Source organism: Nannobrachium achirus (genome assembly GCF_963921795.1).
Source record: "Nannobrachium achirus genome assembly, chromosome: 3".
Classification (NCBI taxonomy): domain Eukaryota; kingdom Metazoa; phylum Chordata; class Actinopteri; order Myctophiformes; family Myctophidae; genus Nannobrachium; species Nannobrachium achirus.
The window spans coordinates 42,397,157-42,423,308 of record NC_137812.1 but is presented as its reverse complement, the minus strand read 5'-3'; the positions used below and the strand labels follow the sequence as shown (position 1 = coordinate 42,423,308).

Below are 26,152 nucleotides of genomic sequence, written 5' to 3'. Positions count from 1 at the left end.
AATATGCTTCTTGTTTTTCTTTCCTTGTATTGCTGTACACGACAGCACTTTTTCTTTTCCTTACTCTTTACCTGTAACTCTGTAACCTTTAACTGAATTAAGATAAATAAAGGTATATCTATTAATGATAATTCATATTTTCCACATGTATAATTCTCGATAAAGAGGATCACAGATCTATGGCAGACTGAACATTTCTATTGGAAATTATTATCAGACCTTGAAATGAGCTTCTACGATTTGTCTTTTAGGTCTACTTTAAACCATCTTTATATTACAAAAGAGTAAGTGATCTACTTCCGGGTCATGTATCGCTAACTTAATACCAAACCACTTGGCCAAGATGTACTACCGTATTTTCCGGACTATAAGGCGCACTTAAAAGCCTTTAATTTTCTCAAAAAACTACAGTGCGCCTTATAGTCCAGTGCGCCTTATATATGGATCATTCATTGACATTGACATTCCCTTTAGCACAGCTCCATCTGTTGGATGCATAACACAACGGTAGCGTCTATTATGTGCGCCTTATAGTCAGGTGCGCCTTATATATGAAAACAGTTTGAAAATAGACCATTCATTGACAGTGCGCCTTATAGTCAGGTGCGCCTTATAGTCCAGAAAATACTGTACATATGTACTAAATATAGCTTAAAAATTCAAACACCCATGTCACCTTTGCAAGATGTCGTTTCCAAACCTCTGTATACAGTTGTATTCGTTATTACCCTCATATTTTGCCTCTGTATAAAATAGCCTCAAGTTGACCCGGAAACAGTTAGCCAAATAGCTAATAGTTAGCTCACAACTTTCCACTTTTCTCTTTCACCTCAATCGCAGTAACACTTTTTTTTTCTCAAGAAACTTTTTTTTTCTCAAAACATTTTTTTTCTCAAAAAATTTTTTTTTTCAAAACTTTTTTTTTACCCATATTTGGCCATTACACACACCACACTGCCGCAACATGGCGGTGAGGGCTGCGCAGCGGCCTGAACTCTAGACTTTCGGGCCGCAAACTTCTAGTATAGTATAAAGTTGTTTTATCAGAATTTCATTTCATTTTTGGAGGAGAAATTGCTAAAAAAAATTATACATGCACAATTGCACATACTGTACATACATGAAAATAGCAGATGTACAAGCCAGATATTTCTCCAACTCAACAGACTGTGTGCAAGGCTGCGATAGCAAACTGCTCAGAGAGTCCCTTGGTCAAATAATATGCAATATTTTATTATTATGTAAATAAATACTGTATGCAGTATTATTATCAACCATATGAATCGTACTCGTAGCATCCCTATTGTGGGCATGTAAAAATGGATGAACATTTGGTAAAAGAATTGGCAAACATTCAGCAAGAATATCAGATCTACTTTTTTGCTATTTGACATACAACAAAGTACTGTATATAAAGGGTTTAAGTGGGTAATGTTTACAAACAAACACACAAGAGCATATGCATACAAAGGCTCACATCATGTACACACAGAGACAGACACAAAACATTTCTCAAGATCCTTTCACTGATTGTCATCAATCAGCATGTTGAGTACAACCCACTGAACCCAGCCTCTTGTTGTGGCCCCCCCACCCTGTGTTGTTCCTTATCAGCTGGGAGAGAATAGAGTGGTAGGAGGGGGTTACCTGCTCTGTATGGCCCCACCTCTCCTCCCAGCACTGAGTAAACAGCAAAGCAGGTTAGGTGCCTCCACACTTATTACAGTCACACACATAGACACAGGTGGGCAGGTATAGACTGTAATACTGCCGGTCAAAGAGAGGGATTGTCTGTGAATGAACCAAGAGAGATTGTGTGTGTGTATGTGTGTATGTGTGTCTGTGCTTGTGTGTGACTATTCAAGTGACTTCTAACCCGGTAAAACACCTGCCGAATCGCTCTGGTCTGCTGCTCTCCGCAAGCCTCCCTCCTGACTGTGGGAGACAGGTACTGTACAGTGTTAGCCTACATATTTTAGCATGCTGCTGTCTGCCTGTGTGTCTGTCTGTACAGAGAATGCTCTTAGTAACCTTATGCTCTTGCTCTGTGTGGTGGCTGTTGTGATTTGATTCAGAGCGTATATTTTGTATCAGGACAAGGCGTTAGCTTGTGTTGTTGTTGCCGCAGTGTATTTGTGGTAGAAATAGGTCAGTCCGATCCACATGTAAACCAAGTGTGACACACAGGCAACCTTAACCGTCCAAAGAAATAATCTGTCCATTTTCAAATTCCAATTGTGGCTCTGTGGATTGGTGACATTAACGCTTGTTCCAACCCAGTTAATACAAATGTTGGGGGGTGACCGCAGAGAGTGTGCTTATTGGAAGTTAAAGAATAAGGCCTAGCTGTATTAGTCATTTCATGTGTTATTTGTAATGTATAAATGTCTAAAAACTAGCATTCTCTGACCTTGGGGAAACTGTTACCATGTTTTTGTTTTCCTCATGTCTTGTGATCAAATGTGTATTATTATTATGAAAGTATAAAAGTACAATGCTGCTAAGTTTCACTGTTTTGTTTCAGCCGATTGGGAACAAAGGTACTTAAGCCAATCAGGACAATCTGAATGGATAGGCAAATGTTAATGTCTTCCCAATGAAACCGGAGGTTTCACTCAAGTCTGTGTGTGTGTGTGTGTGTGTGTGTGTGTGTGTGTGTGTGTGTGTGTGTGTGTGTGTGTGTGTGTGTGTGTGTGTGTGTGTGTGTGTGCGTGTGTGTGTGTGTGTGTGTGTGTGTGTGTGTGTGTGTGTGTTGGAGTGAAGGAGTAGGGCGGTGGATACATTTGCTGCAGTGACTAAATGATGAAGGTGGTTTTATTACCTGTACACTTCCTGGTTCTTGATGTTATAGTGATTGGACTTTTACCCTGTAAGGTGAGCTCTGTGTGTGTGTGTGTGTGTGTGTGTGTGTGTGTGTGTGTGTGTGTGCGTGTGTGCGTGTGTGCGTGTGTGCGTGCGTGCGTGCGTGCGTGCGTGCGTGCGTGCGTGCGTGGAGGGGTGTGGTGTGGTTAAGAGAGAGAAGCACATTTGGGTATTTGGTTGACACTGTGCAGTTTCCTAGAAGATGGATGGATGGATACAGTAGAAACTGTATTCTCACTGTATTGTTTTGGCAGAGATAAGGAACAATAAAATAACAGGTGACCAACGTTCAAGATGATCTTACAGCGTTTGCATTTTTCACCATAGAAACATAATTCTGTATTAATGTGTGCATATAGGAGTGTGATCACACATACTTTCTGTTAGCTGTGTTTGTAGACAGGGTGGGTCCTTGTTTGAGCACAAATGTGTGCATGGAGGTGGGCCCTCTGTAGGCATGTGTCAGTGCCAGTGGTGATGATGATGATAGTCAGTCGCTATGTGTGTGGGCGACGTTGAAAATGTAGAGATAAATATATAGGTTAGAAAACCTATTATATACCATGTATGTTTTGAATACACATAAGATAACTCTCAGACCTTTGATCTCCATCCCTTCACCTCCTCAGACACACACACACGCACGCACGCACGCACGCACACGCACGCACGCACGCACGCACGCACGCACGCACGCACGCACGCACGCACGCACACAGGCCACCTAAACCCTTTATCACGAGTGTGACACTGTCAACGTTGCTGGTGATTGTCTGAAACAATGTGTGCTATGGCCTTGAGCAGGCTCACTGATTAGGCTGAGGAATGTGTTTGCCAAAGGAAGCAAAGCGCCTTTCAGCTAACGCTAAAGCTAAACTAGCTGTTATGATTGGTAATGACTACACTATATTGTCATACAGGAGGCTACATACGTAGTTATGTTGGGTTTGAGTTGGCAATGTGTACATCTCCCCCTTTGCATTAAGAATGACCATGGAAATTATGGTTAGTGATTTTAAATGAAGGTAAAAGACGATTTATTTAACAGGGCAAGGCTACATTATAGGTTACTACAAAATGAATAACTACCATTTTGTCCTGACACAAAAATGTAGACAGGCACCAGTAAATAACCATTTTGTAAATTCTTTGGTTACCACTGTTATTTTCTTTTGGGTGATGGAAGAACAAAAGTTACAACTCTGGCGATGTCTTGTTTTTTTGGACCATCCCAGAAAACGAAAGAGTAAAATTCCAAGATGTATCCACATAAATTAGTTACATTTTGAAGCAAATAAGGGCTGACTGAAGGAAGGAGGGGTCTCTGAGTAAATGGAGTGGAATCAACCCCTCAACTGAGTAGGTGGGGTGGGGTGTGGGCAGTCATTTGTGCACTTTGTCTGACCTGGAATTCTTCAGGCCAGTTTCACTTTGAAGGGGTTTCTATCACCAGGGGAGGGCGAACGGCATCAGAGGGAACATTTGGTACTCTTCATATACCCTCCCTTATTTTCTTATCCTCCTTCACTCCTCTCCATCTTGCCTGTGCTCTTCACTCTTGCATGTTTCCCCTTCTTCTCCTTCTCCTCTTGTTCCCTCTCTCTCTCTACTCTACACCCTCCTTGGGTCTCTTTCCAACCCCCTCCTCCCCCTCCCCTCTGCTCTCCTTTGAGCTTGAGTGAACCAGAGGAATGAGGGTGACAGGTACACCGATGGCGAGTGTGGAGGGTGGGGGTGGGCTTGGAGAAGGGACGGGAAAGAGGGGAGAGAGACACACGCATACAGTAGGATCAGGGAGGTTATAGAGTTGTTCAGTTTCTAGTTGTGCAGTGCAATAATGTGGCTTTAGACTTGGGGTTCCAACTAAACAATGTACTATGTACTTTATATTTAGCCAATATACAAGCTCACATGGTCGCTACGTGACACGTTGTGAGCAGGGGTGTCACAAGGGGGGGAAAAGCGGGACTGAGTTACTAGGGCCCAAGGTGGAGGGGCCTTAATTATTTTATACTTTAGCTATTGAAAAATAGCAAATATACAAGCTAACGTTGCCGCACTGCGAGCTTGTAGATCTACTATTTTTGAAAAGTCTTGAAAATGTGTGCAAATCTTTGAATATATGTATTTTTAAGCAAGCATTTGTAACTCAAATTTTGCTTCTGGGGGTCCCTGGAACTAAATATTTTGAGATGGGGTCCATGGCCAAATAGATATCATTTTGGGGGTCCTTCACATGAAAATGTTTGAGCACCACTGACATAGAAACTGACATGTTTTTCAAAAAAACACACCCGTGTGAACTGAGCGGTGGTCGTGGAGGCTGCGCAACAGCAAAACAAATATATGGGTAATAATAATAATAATAATATTATTATTATTAATAGGGGGGGGGGGGGGGGGGTGCTTGCTTGCGTGCGAGAGAGAGAGAGCGCCATCCATCCATCCATCCATGCATGTCACTCAGGCCGCCACTGCTATTGCAGTTGATGCTCAGGGCAGACTAGACTCAACAGCACCTCTCTGGTCACACAGGGTACTCAGGCTACATACACCAGAGGCTACATACAGACAGACACACAGACAGACACACACACACGGATACACACACGGCCACGCTATGGAGACGGTGTGACCACCACTCAAAAAACCTTAGAAGAATATTCAAAGACTTGCACAAATGTTCAAGATTTGTCAAAAATATCAGATCTACAAGCTCGCAGCGCGGCACTCGGTGCCGCGCTGTGAGCTTGTACATCTGCTATTTTTCAATAGTTACAGCACAAAATAATGTGTAATAACGCTTTCCCAGTCTAAATGGGTTGAACCCCCTCCCCCTATGAAGAACGTTCATCCCGCAGTGAATCCTTGTAGGCCTATACATGCATGGCCCAGAATTTGGTGCGACACCCCTGGTTGTGAGCTTGTAGATCGGCCAAACCAGACCAAATGTTTGCCCCCAGTATGGGGAAGTTGGGGTCTGAGTGGTTAAAGTGTAGTGAAAGGTGGCATGCTACTTCCTTCAACCTATGGCTGGGTTTGTAGCAGAGCTCCTGAGGACAACTTCCTTCAGAATCGGGATAGATTTGCTGTGTGCAATAAACATACAGGAATTTGTCATGTGGTTTCTACAAGTTAGGTAGTTAAGTTATGCACTTATGTGTAGCTACATATTGCACCAGAAAAACAGGTCCTCACATAGAGTGCAAGTACTAGGCACAGAGTGGTAGACTTAATAAACATGTGTTGTGAACTAGCATCTTCCCTTGTTCTCTTTTGACTTAATTCTCCAATTCTCTGATCATGTTGAAGCATGTTGACAGTTGGGCTGTGTGAACCGCCAGATAACTATGTGGACATCATGTGTCCTAAATCACCACCACATTTCTCACTTCTCTTTTTGTCTGAGTCAGGTTCATTGTTTCATTTCATCCGAAGTCAGCTATGGTTGTAAGCAGATGTGAGAATAGTTTGAAGCAAAGATTTTTAGTTTGAATTATTCCCATGTTGCATTTTCCCCAGTTATTCCCACGGGTTCATATGGGTCCATTTATACACTCAACACTAAGGATGTTTCTGTGTACTGTCTCAATCTGTCCTGTCCTGCCCCAAGGTAAGCACCAGAAACGATGAATATGGGACCAGGCCAGATTCACAAATCTATTTGCTGTTTGCATAGCAAAGATGAAAAAAGAAATGTCCTCACAAAGAACAAAGCTATGGAGGTTTCCCAGAATCATCGCTGGGACATTTTATAAATGATGAATTGCACATACCACCTGATGCAATTATTACAGCAGGTGAATTAGAGCAACCAGGTGGGAAAAGGTTCAGTGTGTCTTCTGGTCACATCATTCCACAGAGATAACCAGCAGGTCTCTGGTCTTGTGACATGCTACTTATTTACCTATATGGATGTCTTCCTGGAATGGTCTGACGTTACTCAACTCAAGTATATCCTTCTCAAACTAATCGGTTACTGGTGTTGTTTTATTGCTGCCTTTATTCCTCTTTGTTGTAGAATTTTGTCAAGGTGGCAAATTCCAGAGGTTGCACACATGTTTATGTGGTCACTAGCCTTTGGCTGGCCTGGTACCATCTGAGTTGGAATAGTGAATCCTCCTGTAAACACCACACGACTAAGGTTATTTAAGATGCGATTAACATAGCTGCAGTAGATTAGCCTAGAAACCAGATGAATCTGCCATTGCAAAAACAAAAAAGAAAAAAAAAGAAAAGATTGACCTCAACAGATTTGGTCTGGCACTGCTCAGTTGTGAATGGATTTCACTTCCTCCGAAGTAGTGAGGGACCAATCAAGGCCAAGTATGCAAATATGGGGCAGGTTTATCACTAGAGGCATATTTTTATCCGCCCCTTGGAAAAGCAGGTTTCATACAAAGATTCCAGACTAATATCTACGCAGTGAAATTAGTCTGGCCATGTCAGGCTAGCAGTAGATGTAGCCATAACTGGACCAAGATAGTAATAATTATAATACTGCATTAACTGTATTAACTACTAGTTAATTAATTAAGGACTCAGCATCTGGGTGGCATAGAGAGTAAATCACTCGGCCTCCAACGCAGAGCCCCAGGTTTGATTCACGATAGCGTTGCCTGTAGCTCAATCAGGTGCTCCAGTGAACACAATTTGGCAGTGTTGGTGGGTGAGAAGCTGGCAGGGGATTGTGGCCTAGTCGCAGCACTTGCAACTCCTCGTTGGAGTTGCCTGTTGAGCAGTGAGTGGATCTGGGGAAGACAGCCCAAACCTCCACAGGCGCTACACGCTTTCCTGGTGAAACTCCACGCTGTCAGGGGAATAGAAGCGGCTGGCAACTCCATGTGTATCGGAGGACACACTGTTTCCTTCACAGGCAAACAGTGTGGGTTGACGTTAACAGGGACCACAGTACACGGTGACGGGGTAATTGATGTTGAAGAAGGAAAAATAGGACACTTCAGCTGGCAGACGTGTGTTAACTTAGAAGTGAATTTAATGCAAATGACGTGTGTGTGTGTGTGTGTGTGTGTGAGTGTGTGTGTGTGTGTGTGTGTGTGTGTGTGTGTGTGTGTGTGTGTGTGTGTGTGTGTGTGTGTGTGTGTGTGTGTGTGTGTGTGTGTGTGTTCGTTCCTCAACAATGATTTAGTGAATACATGCAATGATTAAATGAGAAGATAGTTAGTGTTTTCCATCTGCACAAGCTGTCACTTTTGTTTCCTATCGTTCATGTCTTCCCTGCCTTCCTGTTGGATTCAACAGTTAACCGTTGACCCGACGAGCTTACAACACTGCTGTGCAGCCACCAGAAAACCTGAGCCCCCTGAGAGAGAGATATGTGCACTCTGATTGGTTCTCACTTGATGGCTGACAGTTAAACCATCATCCAGATTGACCCTTGTGCGATTGGGTGAATTTAGTGATCGCTGGTCCACAAGCCCTCCTTTACATTATGTATAGACTAAATATGCAAATACATAAATGCACAGAGGCACAAACATTTCACATCTCATTTTGTACACTACTAAATAATAATGATTATAACAACAATAAAGCAACAATAAAAACGACATATTATACATATTATAACTTCCAGAAAAATCTGGAATATAATGTGTGATGGAGTGACATTTGAGGTGTTCTATACAAATTTCTCCCTTGGCTCTAGACTTTGCTTTTTTTTCCCTCTGTTCCAAAGAAAGTGATAAATAGTGTGATTATTCAACATAATTATGAAAATATTCATATCATATTTCCTGGAATGTCACATAAAAAAACATGTCCCTTCCATTTTTGACCGTCTCCTATTTTAGTCAGCCTCTTTACTGAATTGTTAAGGAGTGGGTTTGGTCTCAATGGCTGCTGAAACTTGCCTTTTTGTTGACCACACTCTCAGACTTTGCCCCTTGCGTAATGCTCTTAAAGTGAACACAAAAAGAAAATGTATATACACAACATTCCCTCCAATTCCCTCCAAACCGCATTGTGAGAAATTACTTGACTCAGTCTCTTTTTTTCCCCCTCCTCTGACACCATGTCTGTTATTTTCTGTCTCTGCTCTCTCAACTGCTCAGCAAGGTGTGTGTTGTTTGCTTAAGTGAAGCCTTGCTAGGAACACATCCACCGTTGTTATGTACTTACTCACACAATCTCCTTCTCCCTCACACACACGCACGCACACACGCGCACACACACACACACACACACACACACACACACACACACACACACACACACACACACACACACACACACACACACACACACACACACACACACACACACACACACACACACACACACACACACACACATGGTCATCTCAGTGTTGTGCTGACATGATTGCCACTCTTCACAAAAGTCAGTACTGAAGACCCCACCTTCCCACCATCCATGTCTAAAAGCTGAAAACACACAAGGGCCACTGAAGACTACATTTCCCATCCACCCGCTCTCTCGCTCACTTCCCACAAATGTCAACCCCTCCTTCATTAGTTACAGTCAAAGATTCGTGGGTTCGTGCAACAGGTGCTTTGATGTGTGTACGTGTTTGTATGTGTGTGCGTGCGTGCGTCCGTGAGTGTGTGTTTCATTCCTCATCCTCCCACTCCTCTTGGCTCTCCTCGTTTCAGCAGTCTTAGGGCAGGGATCCTCCCAATTCTACACTCACATGTGCACACTCACATACACACACAAGCACCTGTTTTAGCCCTGCCTCCACCTGCTCTAGTGCTCTAGATGCAGCTTCGCTCTGGCGCACGTATGTGCGTGCGCGCGCGCGCGCGCGCGTGTGTGTGTGTGTGTGTGTGTGCGTGTTGGTGTGTGTGTAAGAGAGAGAGAGAGCGTAGAGGAGGCAGGCCTTGCTTGCTGAGTGCCCTGCTGTACCTGTCTCTCATGGAGGTGGACTTAACACTCTCAGAGAAGGCAGTGAAGCAGTGAAGCTCCGTGAAGGCACAGGGGTAGCTATCCTCCCATTTATCCACTCTCACATCTTCCTTCATCAACTTTTCATCGACTTTTACTCTCTCTCTCTGCTCATTCGATCCTTTCTCGTGCATTAAATCTCACATAATTGTCTTCGTTTTTGTTTAAATGTATATTGGACTGTTTACAGTACTACCACAGTAACGTCCTCTGTTGTTCATTTACCTCTGGGAGTGTACACATGTAGGATGTAACCAGATGGACCTATAAGGGTCCATCTGGTTACATTTGCACACACAGTTAGAATTGATACGATTTACACTGAGGATTTTGTAACTGAGAGTGAACAATTGTAACCAAATGGACCCAATTTGTCAATTTGATGACATTTTCTCAGTCACAGTAGAAATGATCAAATCTACAGTCAGCCTGCTTTGCTCATGAAGAATGTTGGTAGATATGTTAAACATTGAATGGCCTGCGCGTTTGTTTTGGTGTGTTTACTGGAGGACATGCTCTGCTGCATGCTGTAATGTTTAAACATGAAGCCGATGCATCTGGCTCCCTGGCACATTCAGATAAGCTTCTACAGGAGTTTAGTTTTAGTCTGCAATAGCAGTATGACTCCCTGTGGATTGCTCTGGTCCAGCCAGCCACTGTAATATTATCTATTATTGGGTAGACATTTTGAAATAGTCAGGGCTTTTGAATGTTTCGCAATCCGTTATATTTTCCCTGGTCCGGCTCCTGTCATGTTTGCTTGTGTGACTCTGTCATCATTAGGGGATGCTAGATGGACGCTCTGTGAGTCAATCACCTCCACGTGTTGTCATAATGCATTCTGCTAAGATGGCGGCTCCCTTGGTCCTGATTTCCTAAGTACACTGGCTCAATGTCACTCAGGATAGAGCTGCCGCCTGTGAGACGCATTGTTCTTTGCTGTTTGCCAGCACACGTGCACGCACACACGCACGCACACACACACGCACACGCACACACACACACACACACACACACACACACACACACACACACACACACACACACACACACACACGCCCCGCGTTCTGCAATAAGTTGGAAGGCAGAGGGAGGCCACGGCTTAAAACTGTGTTTCACAACTAGATTTGCAAATGGTTGTGTTCTTAGGAACACACACACACACACACACACACACACACACACACACTGCAGTTTGTGTTCTCATAATTAACAATCTATTTTCTGTCTACTGAATCTGTTTTCTTTTAGGTGTTAGGAAATCGTGCATTCGGATTTGACCCCATTTACTTATTTGAGGACATAGGGTGGAATTCGACGACGGTGGCAGTACGTGCACAGATACACTGTAAAGCTGTAAAGTTTTTTTCTTTTTCTTGTACCTGCTCATAAAGCAATTCAGTGTTATCAACAGGCTGTTAATATACAGAGAATCAGGCGCTTCTATCAATCATAAACACAATGTAATGAACAACCTCCACAGTGGTAGCTATAACCCATATAAACGCCAACAAGTTATCTCCAGGACACTTTAACCTAAGCTTTGGCACTGTGGCCCTCTTAAATCACTTCCTCATTGTGTACCAGGTGATTGGATGAGAAACCCGAGTACACCTTGCAGCGATCCTTCTCTACCATAAGGCTCTCAGTCCATAAACTTTGACCTGGTGAACTCTTGTCTGACCCCAGGGAAGGGGTGAAAATGATCAGAGTAAAGAAAGGTTCCACCTGATGACTAGTCAAGCATTGCCCTGTATCGGTTTGATTGGCAAATAGGATTATATATGGGACTCCATATAACTGAATAGTCGTAAATAAGTCTGATCATTAGGGTTTCACATTTGTTTAATTATAGACTTTGGTCATTTGTAAACTTGCTCTGTCCTCAGTCTCTCTCTCCCTTTTGCTTCATATGAATGAGTGCTGTGATTTGTGTCGGCCATGGTTAATCAATGACCTGTTGTTGCCTCGGGTTTCACTCACATAGACACGCACGCACACATGTACACTCTAGGTTTGCTCCTGTTAAAAAAGGTAGTCTACGGGTACCGCAGGAGATCATAGGTAGATTTTTATACACAATTAAATTAACACTCAGTATTTTTTACAGTGTTCTTAGCTTAATCTTGTGTTAACTGCATACTATCTCTTGCCCTCACATGAGTGTTGTTCCACACTTTTTCACAACCCTTAGGAAGGGAGAGATGGTCACACACTCTGTGTTTCACTTCTTCTCTGGGTCTTTGGCAGTTACACGTAACTGCAGTGTTGTGACTTCCTGAGTCTGTCCCAAAGAAGGAAAAGCTCAGCAGAACACTGACCACTACTGAGGAAGTTAAGAATATCTCTGATTGGTCAAGAATCAGGAAGTCAATTGCTCCACCACAAGAGCAAAAGGAAAATGTCCCCCACAAAAAAAGAAAACATTTCCAGAGGAGGAAACCTAATGAATGACCTGTCCTCTGCTTGATGCTTTTACCCTCAAGTGAATGGCACAGTGTTGACCTTGCAGCGTCACCTAGCTCCTTTTGGTCAGGGAACAGAACTCCCAGTGTGGATAATGTCCTCCCTTTGTCATCAATCTGGCCTGATAAGGCAGATAAGAGATGGAGTCCTGTTAGCACGTCAAATAGAGGGAAGCAGGGAGGGAACACATAAGGGGGGAAAAAAGACAATACATTCTGCTTGAATCGTTCTTTTTCGTGTCTCTGTATAGATAGATACATGTGAAATAGAATCATAATTTCACATCTAAACATGTAAAATATTATGTCCCATTAACCTTTTTTTTAGAATGCTGCCACTTGCAAATGTTACTGTGAATGAGTTTGATTGTTTTGTTTTGTTCATTAGCCAGTGGGCTAACGAAATAGCTCAGCTAAAATTCTACCAATTTTAGCTGAGGATGAGGTATGAGTGGGTTTGTGTGTAACTCTAAGCCCTCTAGCCTTAGGTGAACTAACAAGTGAACAGGTGTGTGTGTGTGTGTGTGTGTGTGTGTGTGTGTGTGTGTGTGTGTGCGCGTGCGTGTGTGTGTGTGTGTGTGTGTGTGTGTGTGTGTGTGTGTGTGTGTGTGTGTGTGTGTGTGTGTGTGTGTGTGTGTGTGTGTGTGTGTGTGTGTGTGTGTGTGTGTGTGTGTGTGCGTGCGCGCGTGCGTGCGTGCGTGCATGCCTGCCTGCCTGTGTACATGTGTACAGTGTGTGTGTGTGTGTGTGTGTGTGTGTGTGTGTGTGTGTGTGTGTGTGTGTGTGTGTGTGTGTGTGTGTGTGTGTGTGTGTGTGTGTGTGTGTGGGGGAGGGCGGGATATTGGGTCAGGTCAAGTGAGTGTACAGGTTACCATGGCTGCTCAGTTTTGTAGTCTTTTACCTGTGTAAACGGCCGTAAGCCTGATTTATACTTAGATGCGTGTAGATGCACCAGAAATAGCAGACCTACCAGCTCACGCTGCGTCACGCTGCGTCACGCTGCTCTGCGTCGTGAGTTTGTAGTTCTCTATTTTTGATGGCGTGCAACTATATAACTCAAGCCTTACCTATTCCAGCTTGTGTAGGAAATGTTGTGATGCACACAAATGTGCGCACACACACACACACACACACACACACACACACACACACACACACACACACACACACACACACACACACACACACACACACACACACACACACACACACACACACACACACACACAGAGACACTTGTCCTTAGCACACACCGGTTCACGTCCCTCAAGGAGTTGTTTGCTGTTTGAACTGAACTGTTTATTTATTGGCCAGCTTTAGTGTGATGGATTGATTTGATTGCCCCAATGTTGTATAAAGCATGGTGATCTGGGGATTTAAACCGTTGGGGAATTTTCCATTCTGAAAGCTAGCTGTGTTGGAAAATGGGTTAGAGGGTAAGAGGTTTATGCTCTGAAATCCGATTTTTGATTGTTCTCTGTTCCTCCTATAGGAGTGTGACCCTTAATGAAGTGACAGGCGCACACGCACGCACGCACGTACACACACACACTCTCTCACGCACGCAGGCACACACAGAGACTGAAAGTCCGCCACCCCCCTTGTGGTAACAGTGATTACTGCACAACAGTAGATTATTGTGCACTGCCGCTAGCTCACAGTATGTAGTCATCTTTTACACAACATTCTTAATTGAGCTTAACCTCAGCATAACACATCTAACCTCCATGACACGCGCACGCGCGCACACACACACACACACACACACACACACACACACACACACACACACACACACACACACACACACACACACACACACACACACACACACACACACACACACACACACACACACACTCGTCCTTAGCATGTGACCCAGTTGTACTCTGTGAACCTTGAGCAGTGATTTCCATGGTTTACAGCCCCTCATTCTCCTTGATAGGGGTCGTAGGTCAGATGGGAGCTGAGACTCAAAAAAACAAGGTAGTAAAACCCACTGATAGAGGATTTATAGATGTTGTATTGTCATTGGACAGGCCTTGGTCAGGTGACATGTTGTCTATTGTGCTGTGTGGGTTTGACTTCTTAAACTGTCTGTCTTTTGCCACATCTTGCTTGGTAATTATTTAGTCAATCAGGACACATACTGTACAGCAGTTTCAACAATACATTTTTTATGCGGATACTGTGATGGTTTTGATATAGATACATATCGTTTCTGTTGGGCAGAAACCTTGTATCTCCAAGTTTCAAATTTGCAGTTTTTTTTCTCGCAAAGTAAAGCCCTGCTTCACCATACAAGGCTGTTGTACAAAAGTAGTGAAAACAGCAGATCGACAAGCACACAACGTTGTGTGCTTGTCGATCTGCTGTTTTCACTAGGTCAAGTCATTTTTAAAATGATACATTCAAGACAAACTGTTTTGGACATACAAGGTTTCCACCCGACAATGACGATATGTTCCATTCCAGTTTTGACAGTGCTGTTTCACCGCCAAAAGAGCAGAGTTTTAAAAGGTTCTCTCTCCCTTTTCCGTTGTTCAGGCCTCAGATCTGATTGGATGGTTTTGTCAGAATGACAGCCGAAGACCCTGCCTCCTCCTCAGCCATGAGCAACAACTCCGCCCCCTCCACTTCCAACCCCGCCGGCTCCACCCACCAGTCTCTCCATGGACAGATCCCTGAGGGCGTGGCCGGCGCTCCAAACGAGGCTGCGCTGGTGGCCCTAATGGAACGCACCGGATACGGTATGGTCCAGGAGAATGGCCAGCGGAAATACGGCCCCCCGCCCGGCTGGGACAGTCAGTCTCCACCACGGGGGTGTGAAATCTTTGTCGGTAAGATTCCCCGGGATGTTTATGAGGACGAGCTGGTCCCAGTGTTCGAGTCTGTAGGACGAATCTACGAGATGCGCCTGATGATGGACTTTGACGGGAAGAACCGCGGGTATGCGTTTGTGATGTACACCCAGAAACACGAGGCCAAGCGGGCTGTCCGGGAGCTCAACAACTATGAGGTGCGGCCCGGACGACTGCTCGGGGTCTGCTGCTCTGTGGACAACTGCCGCCTTTTCATTGGGGGAATTCCCAAGACCAAGAAGCGCGAGGAGATCTTGGAGGAGGTCTCCAAGGTGACAGAAGGCGTGCTAGACGTGATCGTGTATGCCAGCGCCGCAGACAAGATGAAGAACCGCGGCTTTGCCTTCGTGGAGTATGAGTCCCACCGTGCGGCCGCCATGGCTCGCAGGAAGCTGATGCCGGGGCGTATCCAGCTGTGGGGCCACCAGATCGCAGTGGACTGGGCCGAGCCAGAGATCGATGTGGACGAGGATGTGATGGAGACGGTTAAAATTCTCTATGTTAGGAATCTCATGATGGAGACCAGTGAGGAGGTGCTTAGACAGGTGAGACTGGTTGGGCTCTTTGTTTGACTGGTTTGCAGTGGTTGGTTGGTTATTTATGTGTGCATGATGTAAAGTTTTAACTTTCTGTGGCAACAACATGGGTTTTAGTACAGGGGTCTTCAATGTTTTCAGGCCAAGGACCCCTTAGTTGAGAGAGAGATGAAGCAGGGACCCCCACAACCTGTTCATAGATATAGTTTCATTGTTTGACAGCACGATCAACAGTGTATTTTGGATTCATGTTAATGTGTGTTTTCAGATATTTAACCACTTGAACGGTCAATAATTAATAAACTTGACCTTTCACTGTACTTAGTCTGCTCTTTTCTTCCTCCAAAGCTCTTTGCCGAAAATAGCCATCTACAAGAAAACCTTTGTAGATCTGCTATTTTTGGCTAAAGTTCTCAGAATATGGACGCTAGGGTTCAAGAGGTTAATATAAGAAAGGGTAAAAAAACAAGTTACTATCACACAAAGATTTGGAGGACCCCTTGTGGTAACTCTGAGGACCCCTTAAGGGTCCCGGACACCCTTTTGAAGACCCCTGTTTTAGTATAAAAAAAAGGAGAGCATAAAAAAGGTCATTCAAACATTTTTCTTCTCTGTGCAACAGGTGTTCAGTCAGTGGAATCCCGGATGTGTGGAGCGTGTGAAGAAGATCCGCGATTACGCCTTTGTTCACTTCATCTCCCGGGACGACGCAGTCCTGGCCATGGATCACCTCAACGGCACGGAGGTGGAGGGCTCCTGCATTGAGGTGACTCTAGCCAAGCCAGTGGATAAGGAGCAGTACACGCGCTACCAAAAGGCATCTAAAGGGGGCGCTGCTGCAGCCACTCCAGAGCCCCCTCAGCAGCAGAACTACGTTTATCAGTGTGACCCCTACACACTGACCTACTACGGCTACCCATACAGCACCCTCATTGGACCTAATAGAGAATACTTCGTCAAAGGTTGGGACTGTTTTCTTCTATTCATGTACAATTAGTGTATCATAGACAGCCAACATGTTTCTATTAAAGCCAAACATTTACTTTTGTGAATGTGGCTAACACTAGAAACAGACTTGGCAATAATGATGTCAATCTCATTAAGGCAATACATTTTGGATGGGCAATGAAGAATACACCCCATTAATAAGGAACACTTTGATTTAGAAATTGGTTTGATGAATAAGTTAATTATGATTTCATCCTTGATGAGTTTCATTTGATGAAAGCTTTTAAAAATCTAACTTGATGAGGTATTTATGCAATAAAATCACTTATTTTATCATATGAAAAAACTGAGTTAACCAGGTGCTGGACTGTTGAATGCAAATTCCCATTAGCTTTGACTGATTATGTATGGACTTTGGGTGGTAGCAGGAAAATCTATCTGACTTTCAACAATCATTGTGTTTTGGTTTTCTCTCCAAAGGAGCCCCAATGATACAGAACAATGGTAATCTCTCACATCCTTATTTCTACTTATTCCTCCACTGAATAATGAGCTTCCTTGCCATGTGACCAGCTCTTTGGTTTCTCTAACACCTTCCTCTACTACTATGCTGTCATTTCCCCTGTTAAACTACCAGGTTATTATCAATAGCCAGCTACTTTCAAGCATGCCATTTTAAAATATTTTAATACGTTTTCAAAATTGGAATGAAAAAAAGAAAACAAAAAAGAAAATCATGGACCAGAGCAATGCTCAGTCAAGATGCCAAACTGCAGTCAACATCTTCAAGAGAGAACCCCCTTGTATTGGCATCTATGGAGCAATCTTTAAGATTAGAATGAAAAGACCCCCGCTTTGTCAGAATATCGTTGGAGACGACCACCGGGAAGACCAGGGGTGTGACTGCTCCGTGGTCGACGGGTGTTCCAACAAACACAATTGGCCGTGTTTGCAGGAGGGAATCCGGGTGCGGAGGGAGCTTTCAGTTGCTGCACTAGAGACGCCGACAGGCTGGTCAAGGGTGCCTGTCAGCAAGGTTGTTGAACTATGAGGAATAGGGTGTTCCTCCGCACACGCTACTTCCTCCTGGTGAAGCTCCTCACTGGCAGGTGGAGGAGGCATGTGGTATACCACCATCCCAAGACCCACCAGTCCCAAGACCAACCACCAGTTAGGGTCAGCAGCGACCGGATTATGCAAGTGTGTGGGAAAAGCAAGGAATTGGAATAATGACTAAATTGGGACAGAAAAGAAGCACATTTATTTTAGGGTTTTCCACCATTTCCTATCGCCGTACATGATATTTTCAACGTTGCTCCAGACAGTTACATGCCAATGGAACATTCTTGGCCTCCAACTGCCCCAGTCCTAAACCGGATCCCCCCTGTCATGTGTATTTCAAGCAGGTACTGTGCGAGGTCGAGGTCGTGCAACTGCAGGTAACCGTACCCCTGGACCACGGGGGTCCTACCTGGGGGGTTACTCTGCCGGTCGCGGCATCTACAGCCGTTACCATGAGGGCAAGGCCAAGCTGGAAAAGCCCTATGAGCTGATGTCCAGTCTGGAACTGGCAGCCTCCGTCAACCAAGTTGGCATCAAACCTGGCACAAGTCAGTGAGATAGAAATATCCGTATGCTCCCCTCATCTAAAACCCGTACTAAACCTTCTACCCTATATTTGTCCTCACTGTTACCCGCTGTTTGAGGACCTTTTTGTATCATGGGTATGGTTGCTACTGAATGGTCATGGGCAAAAGGACTACATTTGAGTAGACATTGATTTTTAACTTGCAGTTACAGATAATTGCTCCAATCCTCTGTCCTTTCTAGCATGTCCAGATACTGTAGTAATCATCCTTTTCTCCACGATATTTCGTCTTTCTTTCATACCCTTTCATACCCTTTTCATCACCCACATGCACTCAATTCCAGGGTCTGCCTGAAAAGTGGATGGTTATTTTTGAGTTAGCGCTAAATAAGGAATTTTGGGAGAATGTCAGCAAATATATGGTATGGCTCTCATTTATATTTAATGTATATATATAATATAATGCATGCCAAATTGCTGCAAAATAAAGGCAGTCTTTTTAAAAATGAGTTAGCTCCCGCTGCTCTGTGTAAGCCAACTTCATACAATGTGGTACGACTGCATCACTAAAATAACTTCAATAAATAATACATGTTCTACAAAAACATTTTGACACACTGCAGTCATACGATGAATTATAAATGGCTTTAGTCCCCTTAAATCCACCACTTTTCTACTCTAGACCAGACTTGTACTGCAGACCTTCTACATTAAATTAAGGTTGCCTTTCCCTTCTAATTCTATTTGCACCCCTAGCCATTCTAATCTGATCACTGAATCATCGCTTAACAGTAATTAAATACAATTGATCCTAAATCCGCCAGATTACCCGACTTGTTCTGCAACATTATCTGTCTATCGAAACGTGTCGCCTTTTTTGTTGATGTAACTTATTTGTTGATGCAAGGTGAAATAGGTAAGGTGGAATTTCTTGCTTCTGGAATGATCTGACCCCAAGCTGGACCCTGTTCCTCAATCCCAGTCTCTGTGGGATCACAGGATCAAGACCAGTCTGAAAGGACTTTTGTCCGTCAGAAACAATAGCTGCTTGTCGACGGCCACTCTCTGAGCAGGAGTAATGAGGCGAGCCAGTGCTTATCGGTCGTCCACGCGCACACCCAGTCCTCCTCAGTGAGATTTACACTGTAAAAGCCTGTGTGTTCATTTAGCTCTGAGACTGTGGACCCTTAGGGGTACATTTGGTAACATTTGTAGCCTACACTCTGAGTTAAATTAACACTGAGGATGTTTATGTGTACTTTGGGCTTTTCACACTGCGTGCTCACACCTCAGGCTTCGATCTCATTTGAACTCCCTGGACAAAATAAAATATTGCATTCTAGGTCATTTGTGTCTTAGATAGAGAGAAAGAGAAACGAGACATCACATACAGGTACTTAAGGGGGCTTAAACATCTAAAATCCATCCGATCCATCTATATCTGGGCGTGGATATCCTTACCCCAGCCAAACTTTAGAATCTGTAATCTGGTGTGATTCTGAAGTCTGTATGCAGGCACAAAATAATCTCTAAACACAGCCATCAGCACAATGTACAGTGATCATAAAACTAGCAGAAAACAGGTTGGCTTCTTTCGGCCTCAAAAAACGTCTTATTTTCTCAATAAAACAACTTGTTTCAACAGAATTGTAATCATGTATTTCACCTAACATGCAAAATACGTGGTGTTTTCTCAGTATATGGTTTATTTCCATTGGAGGGAGATCTGTCTCGTGGTTGTGTAAACGAATAGTGGATATAAAACAAATCCATGCATTAGTGTCTTAAACCTCCCGTTAGCCACACAAAGGCCACCGACAAGCAGCTAATGAAGGGTTAGTTGTCTGTGCATATGTGTTTGTGTGTGGGAGTGGGAGGGTTAGTGTAATCCAAAGCCAACTTGTGTAACCGCTTACTTTTTTCCTACTTTTCTTCCTTAATTGTCTAAATTCTATCCTCCTTTTTTCACTTTGGTATGTCCTGCTTTTCATACATATGGATTTAGATTTGGTTTTGAGAATGCCTGTTTCTGAGCATACTGTATGTGCATGTGTATATTGTTCTCTACAGCAGAACTCATTCTCTTCACTGTTCTTCTGTGCAGTGGGCTTGCAGGCACTGAGTGGTCAGTACCCAGTTTTCTCTGCAGCTCCTGCAGCCAAGCTGATGGAAGAGGGGAAGATGCATGCAGTGGAGCACCTGATGAACCCTCTGTCAATGCAGCACCCTGAACACAGCGGCCAGACAGCAGCCACCGTTCTGCCTTCAGTCTCTACGCCGCCACCCTTTCAGGTGAACATTAGACAGACCTACTGTACTGCTGTCTTCATCTTCTCTCAGATACAGTCAGGGGTGTCACAACACACTCTGGGCCCTGAGTACAAGGATTCACTGCGGGCCCCCCTTGAATGTTCTTCATAGGGGGAGGGGGGTTGACCCATTTAGACTAGGAACGCATTATTATGCATTATGTTGTGCTTTAACTATTGAAAAATAGCAGATATACAAGCTCACAGCGAGCTTGTAGATCTGCTATTTTTGACAAATCCTGAAAATTCTTTGAAAAGTCTTTGAAGATTTTCAAATCCAACCAAAGGTTTTTTGAAAAACATATGTTTCTATGTCAGTGGTGCTCAAAACTTTTCATGTGAAGGACCCCCAAAAAGATATGTATTTGGCCACGGACCCCCATCTCAAAATATTTAATTCCAGGGACCCCCCAGAAGCAAAATTTGAGTTACAAATGTTCACTTAAAAAATACATATAATCAAAGATTTGCACAACATTTCAAAAATAAGCTTGTATATCTGCTATTTTCAATAGCTAAAGTATAAAATAATTAAGGCCCCTCCACCTTGGGCCCTAGTAACTCAGTCCCACTTTTACCCTCCTTAATTGTGACGCCCCTGCACACAGTAGATTAAGTTGAACATTCTGTTCCTTCACATTATTTGACCTTCTCGTCCATTTCCAACACCCAGGGTCGTCCCATCACTCCAGTCTATGCCATGGCCCATAACGTGCAACGTATCCCTACAGCTGGTGGCCTATATGGAGGCTATGTTCCCATCGCCAACTATGCTGCTAACACGGCTGCTCTGGCAGCTCTGCAGAAGAACGCAGCCGTGGCCGCAGCATATGGAGGCTATGCCGGCTATGCCATGCCTCAGGCCTTCCCTGCTGCAGCCTTCCAGGTTCCCATCCATGATGTCTACCAGACATACTGATTCTGGAGCACAGACCACAATGTTGTCTGGGCTATGACTGATCAACCACCAAAACATCTGAACAATATAGAGTTTGTCCTGTTATAACTAAAACATCTCTTGTTTCTCAAGAAGTTGTGAACCTCCAAGGTATCTAAGGAACATTTTGTTTGATGTGAATACAATCTTCATAACACAGACTGATATACAGTATACTGACCAAAATGTACACTGGACCCAAGCTTACCAGAGCATAGCCTTAATTATACAGTATCGACAAGTTGCCACTGACACCACGAGTAGTTATAATGGACAATCAGGAAAGTAATATGCCTTTTATATGCCAATAACCCTGTTTCCAACAAAAGCACAACCAACAACCAACAATACCAGTACCACCAACATCACACAGCTGGCCCTCACCTTTCTCTACGACTATACTGGTGTGGCAAACAAGAACACTGAAGGTACATTGAAAGTATTTTTAAAGAGATGATACATATTTAAGGTTTTATTCTCTTTGTAGACCACTCATTTTTATTTGCGGTTATTGTCTTCTTTGAAGTAGAAATGAGGTGTAATTACATTGTGTTTTAATATGCTAAGAACTAGATATTTAAGAAGGTAAAAAAGAAGAAAAAAAGTACAACAGGAACTACTGAACAGAGAGAATACCACTAAAGACAAATGTTTTTGGATGTAATATTATTATTTTTTTCTTTATTTTTTGTTATTATTTTTCATTAACATAGAATATTCCAGAGAATTCTACATACTGTAGGTATTGTTGTCCGTCCATGCTGGTTGAAAGAGCATAATTCATAGATGCCTTTTGGGTATTTTTTGGTTAATATAGTTTTGTTTGTGTTTTTGGTTATCTTTAGTGAAGGTTATAAGTGATGTGTTTATTTGCGTATTAACTATTTTGCGTAAGTGTATGGCACTGTTATACTTTTGAAAACATATAACTTGATATATTTGAAGCAATATTCCCAGATAAATAACTTTGGTGGAAAATTCCTTTAGGAATACATAATGGAGAAAAACTAAAGTCAACTGCATTGCTTCCTTAATGGTGGGTGTCAAAGGTGTTTTAACATTTTCACATGCAGTATATCATCAAATACTACTTAAGGGTATTCTCGGATATGTATTTTCACATTCTTAGATATCGAAGGAACTTGATCTTTGCCAGAAAACTAAGACTGAAGTGATATTGCTTGGTTTTTCTCATTTACTGTATGTATTCCCATGTTATCATTTTTGCATTGTCTGACTCTTGAAAGGTGAACAAATGTGGACAGAAAAGAGAGATGTTTTAAATGGCTATATGGACCATTCTATCACTCATAAGTTTGCCAAACTAGAGACTGTATGAGAATTTAACTTTACACTCCAGTCGGCTTAACGTTATAAAGACGACCTGTGCCAGACTAGTGCCTTACAGTAGTAGCTACAGTGCATGAGCTACTCTGGGCTCAATTTTCATGCATTCCATTCTCAAAGCTAGGCCTTAATGTTTCATATAAAGTAGAAAGGAGATACTTTTGTCCATACAACTCCCTGTGTTCTTTATTATCCATATTGCCATTGCGTTATTTTATGATGCTTGTATGGGGAGACTTCTGTAACTTGGTGTCCATTTCTGTGGTCAGAAATGTCAAGGCGACCTCTTCCCTGCACGCTCTTCTCTGAACATTCTTGCTGTAACACTCCACATAGTAGCATTCAGTCTTATCTCGTTCTCGTCCTCCAAAACAGCTTGACCAAGGTGCACTTAACCATATTTATAAAAGGCAAGAGATTGCCACTATCAGATGAAGGTTGAGATATTTAATATGCTGAGCATTATTTCATGTATGAAGGGGTTTGGTTAGTGTTTTTCAATGCCTGTGTGTCGGACAGAGTTTTTCCTCACGGATGGAGCAAACATAAAATGACCCCTATGAATGTGTTGTAGGCACTTTTAAAACTCTGCTGTGTGTTGAAAACAAGTGTACTATGTGACTATCTGGAATTAACTGGAGCAATACCTCACAATTAAATGTTTGTAGTCTATGCATGTACTGTACTACAACACAACACAACACAACACACACCCATTCACACAGCTGCTGATCATGAAGTCACACACAATTTTTATCCAAAAGTGTGGAAAGCTAGTATGAGTGAAACAAAAAAAGAAACATCAAAATATTTGAGTGAATTTTACAACACAACTTTTTATTTTATTTATATCTCTTGTTTGATTTTATATTATGTTTCTCATTCAAAACAATGTTATGGACTTTTTTCATTTGTAGTGTGAGGATGGCGTTGAGAGGATTGGCCTGACTGAAGAAGAGGCCGATGTTCTTAACTCATCAAATATTAACACAGCAAATGAGGCATATTTTGTTGAAGTAACTCTTCTCTGTCTGTCCCAAAATGTTTTGATTCTTTCCCCACCTTCACCTTCCAAAACTGGATTTTGATTCTTTAGAAAAATGCCTGTATTTTGTTTTCCTTAGGATGACGAAAAGTCTGGATATATTTAATATATGCTTTACATGTATTGTGTATGAAGTGAGAAAGAAAAGGTATAATATATTCTAAGTTTATTTTTTTCCCTTTTCAATATACACATTAATTAGGGATAACAAAAAAAATGTTTTTTCTTTTTGCCAAAGTGTTCAATAGCTTTTGACCATTCAATGTTTTTGTAGTTGAAGTAACTTTTGAACTGGGTTTAGTGTTCTGAGTGGGAGCACAAAAGCTTGGTAGCCTTCCACTGAATGGTACTAATTTCTGAGACAGAAGTTGGCTCACACGAGTCATCTCACTGGTTGTTTGACTGGATGTTCTGTAGGCCACTGTAACCTCTGTTTAACATGAAGGTTGACTAATAGTAAAACACTGCTTAGGGTTGTGCAATGCAATCTGAACTGCAGTCTTGACATCTGTCAAAAAGCACAGTAACACAGTTATCAGAAACACCTCCATTCTTGATCTTGTCTCCCACTCAAAACACCTGCTTACATTCTATTGCCTGCATTTCACTCACACTACATGTGTAGTATGAGCTCTTCCTGCTACCAGTGTGTCTAGCTGAAGATAGGTGTTAAAGTGTAAAATGTTCTAGTTTGTGCCTTATTGCCAAGTTGTGCCCTTTGATGTAGTTTTGTAGGCCTATGCAGACTGTTTTCTATCAGGTTTGTAAAAAAGAAAAGAAAAAAAAAAGCTTATTCAGCAATGTTATATTTATAGTAAAGTAGATAAATAAAGCATTTCCAAAAAGGTGTGGTGTTGTGTTATGGTGTTTGCGTCATATTAAGTTATGTTCTTGCTCCTGTTCCAATCAACCAAAGCTTAGCTTATCCTACAGTAGGTCTTTATATTAGATCTTTATACTTTCTTACAGGCCTATAATGAAACCATAACTTGGATATAATTAAAGGGTTTTTACACAAGTGTAGGTCAGACCAGAACATGAATCTGTTTCTGTCCTTTGGTGTTCTTAAACCAAAGGACATTGAAACAAGCTTCTGCCTACATTAACCCAATACTTACCTCATAGATCAGCTATTCTTAGTCAACATATTAGATTCTTAGTCAACATATTAGGCTGTGAATGTCTGGTGTTTCATAAACTATTCTCTGTAGCTCAACTTTACCATGGAGTTACACTTAGACCCAAAGCAGAAGGAGGTGAATTATAGACAAAAAGTATTCTGAGCAATCAGACAATTATTGCAGTGACCGGGTCATAGTTTCACATTTAATAACCATCTACAGCACTCGGAGCACTGCATGCTGCTGTAATGTGTAATCAGAGTAATGTTATCACAAGCATTGTCCAAGTCTCTTAAGTTAGACTGTTTTGTTTTAAACATATCAGTGTTCAGTGTATCCAACTTTTATGGTATAGGACAGGTAAGTGCTAAGTGATAACAGGAGGAAAAGTCGATCGGACACTTATGACAAAGTCGCCATCTAGTGGCAAATATATTTAATGAATTTGTTTTGTGGCTAGACAGATATGACAAAGTCCGGCCCAGCCCAGGGGCCAATCGTAGTACAAGGGCAGATTTTATATGGACCATGGCTTCCTTGTTTTTTTAGAATTAATATTTCAAGTTAAGAGACTTGACCATACAAAATGAATGCAATGATATTTATTACAAAGGTGTACAAGTGAATGGAATTAAACATTAACACACTGCCTGCCACTATGCACTTACGTACGCTTTATTTTGAAGAAGAGTCCCGGAAGCTTTGTGCGTTTGCACATGTGTAATCTGACGATTGTAGGAAGGAGGTCTGAAAAGCTATTTTCTTTTTACTTTTTTTATTTACTTTTTGTTGAAACCTTTTCACACTTTAGATTTGGCAATATATATGCCATTTGAACAAAAGACAATTTATTGGACTTTAAATACAGTATAACTAGTAAGACGCCTCAGGGCGACATGTGGCAATTCTTGGCCATTTGGCCAGTGATGTATATCGGACCAGTTACCCATATATGGAGACCCCTGGTACCCATATGTACTGTATATGGAGATATATGCTGTGAGAGCCAGTTATTCGTTATGTGAAAGTTCTATGATGTCTATGTGACATCATGCCCTTTTATTCCCAGGGAGATCCCTGTCTGTAGAACCAGCCTTAGTGTGGAATGTGGCCGATGTGGCCTCCATATATGGGCATTCCCATATGAAGTCCTGTTAGATATGGTATGGGCTTAATATTGATGACATCAGGGAACTCCATATATGGGCA

At 42.6% G+C, this 26,152-nt stretch overlaps 1 protein-coding gene across 5 annotated transcripts in view; it reads left to right on the top strand.

Annotated features, from left to right (window-relative positions):
- rbm47 (RNA binding motif protein 47) overlaps positions 1-24,564 on the top strand; it is a 39,260-nt gene extending 14,696 nt beyond the window's left edge. Inside the window, exons 1-7 of one of the 5 annotated variants that reach the window (XM_080721267.1) lie at positions 1,870-1,948; positions 14,799-15,657; positions 16,271-16,610; positions 17,077-17,100; positions 18,000-18,206; positions 20,289-20,476; positions 21,167-24,564. In XM_080721267.1, the coding sequence (XP_080577393.1) occupies positions 14,830-15,657; positions 16,271-16,610; positions 17,077-17,100; positions 18,000-18,206; positions 20,289-20,476; positions 21,167-21,412 (1,833 nt within the window). In that variant the 5' untranslated portion in view covers positions 1,870-1,948; positions 14,799-14,829 and the 3' untranslated portion in view covers positions 21,413-24,564. Of the gene's footprint in view, positions 1-1,869; positions 1,949-14,798; positions 15,658-16,270; positions 16,611-17,076; positions 17,101-17,999; positions 18,207-20,288; positions 20,477-21,166 lie in introns of those variants that run through there. The other 4 variants (XM_080721268.1, XM_080721266.1, XM_080721269.1 and 1 more) reach the window with 4 other exon arrangements.
- The last annotated feature ends 1,588 nt before the right edge of the window (positions 24,565-26,152 follow it).